The sequence below is a fragment of the Sturnira hondurensis genome, unplaced genomic scaffold, assembly GCF_014824575.4.
Source record: "Sturnira hondurensis isolate 20B ecotype Veracruz unplaced genomic scaffold, ASM1482457v3 Scaffold0015632, whole genome shotgun sequence".
Lineage (NCBI taxonomy): Eukaryota > Metazoa > Chordata > Mammalia > Chiroptera > Phyllostomidae > Sturnira > Sturnira hondurensis.
Genome location: NW_028088263.1, coordinates 23,763 through 32,348, shown reverse-complemented (window position 1 = coordinate 32,348; position 8,586 = coordinate 23,763). Strand labels below are relative to the sequence as shown.

The 8,586-nt window shown below is 36.1% G+C and overlaps 1 protein-coding gene across 1 annotated transcript; it reads right to left on the bottom strand.

Annotated features, from left to right (window-relative positions):
• Window positions 1-1,351: 1,351 nt before the first annotated feature.
• LOC119000390 (olfactory receptor 4N5) lies at window positions 1,352-2,278 on the bottom strand. The gene has a single exon (XM_037065316.1). The coding sequence runs from the start codon at window positions 2,276-2,278 to the stop codon at window positions 1,352-1,354; it is 927 nt and encodes a 308-aa protein (XP_036921211.1).
• Between the last annotated feature and the right edge of the window lie 6,308 nt (window positions 2,279-8,586).

Sequence of the window (8,586 nt, the reverse complement as noted above, 5' to 3'; positions counted from 1 at the left end):
TACATAAGACTTATATTTAGAAATAATGGAAGTGGTGGGCACAGAGACAATGCAAGACTTCCATTTTGTGTGGGGATGTCTAGTAGTACTGGAGCAACTCTGCAGTATTTTCAAGTGCTGTGATCCTAGAACCAGCAGTAACAAAACAAAACAAAACAAAACAAAAATGACTTCTATATTTCTTAGCTCCACAATTGCTATGAGGATAGTAACTACCTATATATACTAATTTGTTAGTAACGTCTTGAGATTTGTTAATGGTTGCCAAATCAAAGACTACTCTTACAGCCTTTTTCATGACTTTGTAAATGCCCAATGTCTTGTATTATTCCCTTTTTAACAAATAACAAGATTGGTTTGGTTATCTGTAACCAAATAATGACTGAGACACCAAATACCTATCTTCACTGCATTCAGGGTGAAAAGATTTTTGATAAACTTCAATTTATCTCTAACACTTAAAAATAAACATTACTAATGATGGTTATTAACTTAACCATCCCCAAAATTAAAATATAAAGTTAAATTATTCTGATAGCATTCCAGAGAAGATAACAACTTTCTTTTCCACCATCCACCAAATTAAGAAAAATAATTTGGTATTTAGGTGTCCATAAGAAATAAATACTTAACAACATGATACTTTCTACTTAATGTTATTTTAATCTCTTTATTCAGAATCTTCAGGCTCTTGCCTAAGTCAAATGAGAAACATTAGGTAACTATTTTTGTTTCGTGTCCTCTCTTTGAAATTGGAATAAACCGAATTCTTACCAACACCTAAAATGTAAGATTTTGTTCATACCAACCTCTCTAATTTCAATTCCTGCCACTTTCACACTCATTAATTGCACCGCAGCTACTCTATTCCTCTTTGTGACCTTCAAATATACCAAGCTCATAATATCTTTGTGTCCTTGTACTAGTCATTATCTCTGCCCAGAAATTTCTTGTCCCCAGGTAATTGCATGGCTGTTTCTTTCAAGTCATCCCAATATCAGCTAAACACCATTCAATAAGACCTTGCTTATCAAACAAAAGTAAACTACCTACCATCTTCCAGCCAAATTCTAGCATAATATTATTTTTATTTGTTTCAGAGCACTATCTCTTTTTAATACTATGTTTTCTTTTTCAAGCTAATAGTGGAACCTGTCTCAATCCACTTGAACGTAACCACAGGAGACTGCAAATTTTACCTGTCTTACTCAGACACTTAAAATAGTGCCTGGAAACTAGAAGTGCTTAATAAACACAACACTTGCTAAATGACCGAATGATTCAGTGTATAACAAATACATGATTTAATTAATTCAAACTAGATTTTCTCCTTCTCATTCTTCAGTTCCATTCAGAAAACTGTGTGCTTACTCAATAACCTCCTCATGGATGCTTTCACTTCCTGGTTGCGAAAGGTATAAATCACAGGATTCAGCAAAGGAAAAATCACTGTGTGAAAGAAAGAAACTACTTTGTCAGCTGGGAAAGCTATGAAGGGGCGAGTGTAGATGAAGATGGCAGGTCCGAACATGAGAAACACAATGATAATGTGTGTGGTGCATGTGTAAAGAGCCTTGTTCTTCGCTTTAGAGGACTGTCCCTGTACCCGGCATAAGATCACTGCATAGGATGCTAGAAGCCCCAGGAAGCACAGGAGGGTGAGCAGACCACTGTTAGAGACCATCAGGAGCTCCACCACAAAGGTGTCTGTGCAGGCCAGCTTGATGACCTGTGGCACATCACAGAAGAAGTTATCCAGCTGATTTGGACCACAGAAGGGCAAGTGGAGAATAAGGGCCACTTGTACAATGGAATGAATAAAGCCTCCAATCCACAGAGCCAACAGCAAGATGTAGCAGGTTCTAGGGTTCATGACAGTTGAATAGTGTAAAGGACGGCAGATGGCAATGTATCGGTCAAAAGCCATCACAACAAGAAGGAACATTTCCCCTACTCCAAGGAAGTGCAAGAAAAAGAGCTGAGTGATACAGCCCTTGTAAGAGATTACTTTCTTCTCAGAGAGTAAGTCTGCCAGCATCCTGGGAGCCACAATGAAGGAGTAGGATACATCAAAGAAGGCCAAGTTTCCCAGAAAGAAGTAGAGGGGTGCCGAGAGGCCAGGGTCTGATCTGATGGTGAGAATGATGAGGAAATTTCCAGGGAGGATGATGAGGTAGAAAATTAAAACTAGCACAAAGACCAGGAGTTGAGCATCTTGAGACTGCGTCAGACCAAGGAGGATGAATTCTGTCACCACTGTGCTGTTCTTGCTCTCCATCACTTCTCAGCCTACAGAATAACAAATAACAAAATATTATGTGTTATAGAGCCCTGGCTGGCATAGCTCAGTGGATTGAGCACAGGCCTGCAAACCAGAGGATCTCGGTTCGATTCCCAGTCAGGGCACATGCCTGGGTTTCAGGCCAGTTCCCTGCAGGCCAACTCCCAGCAGGGGACACACCAAAGGCAACCATACATTGATGCTTCTCTCCCTCTCTCCTTCCCCTCTAAAGGTAAATAAATTTTAAAAAATGCTGCAATGAACATAGAGATGTATATATTCATTTAAATTAGTGTTAAAAATATTATGTGTTATAACAATGTTTTTATTTATTCCATAGTTCTTATCCAAATAAAAACAATATTTTCCACATCACACGTTCATTAGCTGTAAAAGACGTATGCCTCCTAACTCTATGTTTGGAGTTACCTTTTCTACCCTTATTCCCTCGATTTCCCATCTTCCTTCAGTTCCTGTAGAATGTCTCATCCCTGACCAGTAGCTATATGCCTTTTCTCTTCCCTGCATTTCTGCCTTAATTGTTCTCATGACATTGTTTTGCTCTGGCATCCTTGAGCACCCTTACTTGAAACTGGTCACCGGGATCTCAAGCAGGACACCCACACCTCACCAAACTTAGAGGCATCACCCCTGAGGTACAGCCCTGGTAGGGTCCCAGTTCTGCATCTACTCTGCACCCTGTTCTTAAATCTTAATACTCATCTAATGTCACTTGCTCACCTTATTATAACCTAGTTCTTCTTCAAATGTCATAATAACAGCCAAGTGGTGCTTCCCTCAAATATTTTATATAATATAAAATTTATCACAATCTATAAAATATTTTGACTATCTCAAACTAATAAAAGCAAAACATACTAGAGCCAGAACTGGCAACATGGCACATGTAATCTAATATATTCGCTGACATGAGAAAAACAAGGCAATTGCAGTTAAGGTTCTCAAATTTGCAATGCATTTTCTTCTTCATTCTTATTAGGAAATGATAGAAAACAGGGGACGTATTCCTTAGTTTAAGCTGATTAGAAAACTGTTTGCTTCCCACCAACTGATGTAATTTTATTTAGGCACTTAAATAATTAATCATGATATTTCTTGTGTAGATATTTCTTATGGAAACATTTCTCCTTTTGGAGGAGTAATCTAGTCTAAATGATAATTCTATTCATGTTGGAGACATGTAAACCTTAGTAAAGCTTTACATTTAAAGATTAGTAAAGCTTAGACTAGTAAAGCTTAGTCCATATAGTGGTCTCCAAAGGGATTGGTTGTGCTCACCCCAGGATATACACAAGATAATTAACCGGCATACATTAAATACTGGATTTTCTCTCTCATTATTATTATAAATTATGCTTTTACATTGTTGTATATTTATGATCATTTTATAATTTTGTATTACTATACTTGCAGAGACGTTTTTATAAATAAATATATATTACAGTATTGTGATATCTTGGAATATCTAATGGTAGAAATGATTGAAAATGAAAGCTTGCTAATCATAACAAAATACTATAATGTAACAAATAACAATATTTCCTTGATTTTAAATTACACACAATACTTGTTTTTCAAAAGTGCTGTGGATACAATGAAGTGCAATTTAGCAATAAAATGAATGAATTACTGATATATACTATAACTTGTATGAACTTCTAAAGATCATGCTATATGAATGAAGCCAATCACAAAAATTCACATATTGTATAATTCAATTTATGCAAAATGTACAGATAAGGCAAATCTGTAGAGCCAGGAAATAGGAGTTGTTGTCTAAAGCTAAGGGTAGAGTGGGGGAATGATTACTGAGTATGAGGTTTCTTTTTGTAGGGTGATAATGTCCTGAAATTATATCATTTTTATGCTAGCATAACTCTATAAAAACACCTAAAGCCATTGAATTACACTATTTATGTAATTATTTAAATATATTACTCCTTTTCTTATAAAAATTGTCAAAAATACAAGAAAAGATGGCCAAAAGAGCATTTGTATACCTGCAATGTAGATTCAGGACCTAACATTATATCACATTGTTCTATAAACTATTAGTTCCCCCACTTTAATAAGGGATCTAAAAACTAGAGAGATTAAGGAAGTTGATCAAGGACATATAAATCATTTAAGATTCACTTTGGAGGTATGGGCTGATTAGGTATTTTTCAAGGAACTGTGTAAGTAGTGATTTATTACAATTTAGTTTTAGACATTGAATTCGGACAGTTAAAAATTCTTTGTTGCATAAATTGCTGGTTTTTAGACTTTGAATGATTGAATCTATCAGCTGAGATATCTCTCTCTCTATTGCAAAGGCTCCTAATATGTGCAGATTTCACAGCCTGGTGTGCCTCACCTGTAAGATGTTACCGACTGAGCCATAGAACACTCAGGTTATTAAAGAAAAGTTAAGTGATATCTTGTGTGACTAAGCCTTATGTTAGTCGCTGAGGTAGGGGCTAATGCTTGTTGCTATTTTTCAGCTCTCTGTGTAAGTCATGTCTATGTCTGATCAAACCCACAATCTTGGGGTATCAGAACAATGATCTAACCAACTGAACAACCTGGCCAGGGCTTGAATTACACTCTTTAAATGGCATATTTATGTTGAGTATATCTCAATCAAACATTTGTTTAAGTGCTGTTGAATGTGGTGAAGAAAAAATCCCAAATGAAATTTCACAGGAATTATTGCTAGCATCCCTAGAAAGAGGAGCTAGAAAGGAAAAAAAGCAGGAAAAATAAGACTTATGGATTGGTGTTTCAGGTTTCTTAGGATATAATCCTAGCAATGGAATTGCCAGGTCAAAAGGCAGTTCTATTTTTCGTTTTCTGAAGAATTTTCATTTTCATAGTGGGATTTGTTTTCCATAGTGGCTACAGAAAGACAAATATCATATGATCTCACCTTTAAGTGGAAACTAATCAACAAAACAAACAAGCAAACAAAATATAAGCAGAGATGTTGAAATTAAGATCAAATGGACAATAACTAGAGGGGAGATGAGAGGGGATAATGGCAGGGAAGGGTGAAGGGTTTTCAGGAACAACTATAGAGGGCACATGGATAAAACCAAGGTGGGGGGTGGTGGAATCAGGGGAGGGAGGTGAGAATGGGTGGGGTGGGGAGGGGAGAGGTAAAGGGTAAATGCAGACAACTGTCCTTGAACAACAATAAAATTTTAAAAAGAAAAAGAAGAAGAAGAAGACTTAAAAAGAACTCATGGGAAATTTAAGCAAGATGCTGGTCTTGTAGGGCATATTTAAACATCAGAGCACTTGTTTTATGTGACTAGTAACATTTATAACTAGCAGTCAGAGGTTGTGGAATGGGAATTTATAAACTATGAGCACATATGTGTGCATGTAAATACATATTCAAACATGTAACCACACATAATGAGTTGAAGCAGATTGGAATAGGAAAAACTCTCTGGTGTCCTTCAAATGAGCTTAGGCACTTCTGTCTTTTATTCCCCTAGACACCTATTGTTCCCACATTCATTCCTCACTCTTCCTACAGAAACCCGTTCTTAGTAAATAAGTCAGTTCCCATTACCTATTCTGATGCTTGCTGAATTCCAGGCTCTCCCAGTTATTTCATGCTTCTTTGGGCTGACAATTTCAGACACAGGCAGCATTCTGAGAATTACAGTCTCTTCCACTCTTTATTTGTTTTTATTTGCTATGATCCATGTCTATTACTAACCGATGGAATTCCTTACCACTAACATCTTTAATCCATTTTCCTTCTCCCACTCTCATTTACACATTTTCTGTTCCAGTGATTCTTAAATTGTGCTCATCACAGACACTGAAGACAGATATGCCTCAGATAGACATTACTCTGTACAAAATGAATTTCTGGGGGGAAAAAGCCAAAAATGGCAGAACTCATAGGGACAAGTCTTTTGTTCTAGTTAGATAAGGCAAAGAAATATTGTTAGTGTAGGCTAAGATGGAGACTTGAATGCTTACATCTCTAACCTTTCTTATTTCAACTGATACAAACACACAGGTAGAGAGGGTGCTGATATCCCCACTCCCATGTATCAGAGTACAGACACACAGCCTCTGCAGGCAACACTGAGCAGGCCAGGATTCCCACTGCTATCAGACTGGCTCCTGGAGCCAGGTGTTTGGAGACCTGATTACCATACTAGCATCTCATTCTTTCATCTTTTCCCCATTCATTTCCTCTCGCTTCTTCTTATTTCTTAATCTTTTCCTATTCTCTTCCTGTTAGTTCTATTGTCAGACACTCAGTTTCTTCAATTATTCTTTTTACACTTTCTTTAGCTTCTTTTATTTTTTATTTTATGCTTTTATTTTTTCTTGCAATTTTCCTCGCTTATTATATCCCTTGCTTTTTTCCCCTTATTGGTTTCTTCTTTATATCTTACTTCTTTCTCTAATTCATCCACATTTTCTCAGTCTTAAATCTTTTTCACTTTATTCTCTACATGCATTCTACTTCATTATATTCAATGCCTGTCTTTCCATTAATTCTGAGACAACAGGTTGTTTTTTTCATTCCATGGTGGAGTGAGCATTGTAGGTGCTCCGTAAGGGTTTCGTTTCAGTGGATTTTTCTACCGGTTGAAAATGATTAACTTGCTCTTCAGTGTTAAGCCTTTCCTTCTGAATATTACCCTCCGAAATTTGCTCATTCTCAACCATGCCTTAGTTAATTCACATTCTCTCACATCTTTTGTCTAACTCATTCTGATAAAAACAAGGTGACTTCTTTTTGTGCTTTAAAATAAATGTCCTTTTTTATTTTTATTTTATTTTTTTATTTAACTTTTGTTCAAGTACAGTTTTCTTTCTTGTATTCCCAGCCCTGCCCCCCCAGTGCTCCTCACCCCCCTCCCATCACCGCCCCCCGTCTTAGTTATTGTCCATGTGTCCTTCATACTTATTCATGTGAGTCCATCCCCTTTTACTCTGTAAAATAAATGTCCTTAATATCATTCCTGCCAATATGAAGATAGTTAACAAAAGTTTGAAAATGACAGCGTGGTTTCTGATACTCCATTCATTCTATATTTTAAGGTGTTAAAATATACACTTACCTACTTTCACAAGTTTTTAAAAATGTAGATAAGGCTGAAGAATAGCAAAAATATTTAACTGATACTAGAGCTGAGAATTATATAAAATTTAATTTCATTGCACAAATCTTCACTCAGATGATTACTTATCAAATAAATAGGATAGTTAAATTACATGATAGTTAAATTACATTACATTACTTTACATTGTCCTTGCATGTTTGAAGGTTTTAGACAATATCATGAATGTTATAGGAAGAGCATTGGTTTGGGAATTATTCTACCTTACTCAAAAGTTACCATTTCTGCAGTTTGGTAACTCTATAAACTTAAGTCATTTGGTCCTTTAAAAACTGATTTTTAAATCTATACAGGAGAAAGAAATATTGATTCTTTTTACTCCACAGATGTTCATATAAAGATCAAATGAAGTGATTAGTAGTCAATTCATATCTCTTAAACTGAACTATGAAAACATTCAGTGATTAGGCAAATTCTAGAAAAACTAATAAGTAGATATTATGTCACTAAATCTTTTGTCCTTGCCCTGAGTTAATTCCAGAGGAGCTGGTGACTGCTTACATGGGCCATTTCAGGGTAAAATTTGTGAAGGTTCAGGAAAGGGTCTATGTAAAATTTTCTTCCCTAATTCAGCTAAGGTTTGTGAATTGTCTTTCTGTTTTAAGATCCCTAACTCTGAGCCTTATGTTGATGTGATAGGGCCTCACTCCAAGTGAGTATGCAAACCAAGAGGTTTGCAAACTTGTGGAGTTTGTGAGGTTTTTCTCTGGGACTCAGGCTAGCCCTTTTGACCTGTGACTACTGATATTCTCTTCCTTCTTATCTCTGATTTATCATCGGGGAAGGTCAGTCATTTGTTCAACACCCTAATTTAAAATTCAAATGGTGACTCTTCCAAAGCTATTAGCATTTTCACTTTTTATAATAGTGTAATTAAATACTTCAGGCCCTTTAAAATAATATTAAGCAACAGGAGGATGTGACAGGAGGTGCATTTGAGGAGCAGGGTAGAAAGTGCTATGTGTCTGAATTGAGGATCTTACCCTTTTTTCTGTTTCAGAAGCATTATTCTGTCCCCATACATTTTTAAGGCAGCAGATGTTCCAAACCAATGGTATGCATTTTATTCTATGTCTTCTTCCTTTTAGTTTTTTTTAAATATGAAGAATGACCAAAAATTTCACCTTGCCAGGAGTCCAATGCTATTCT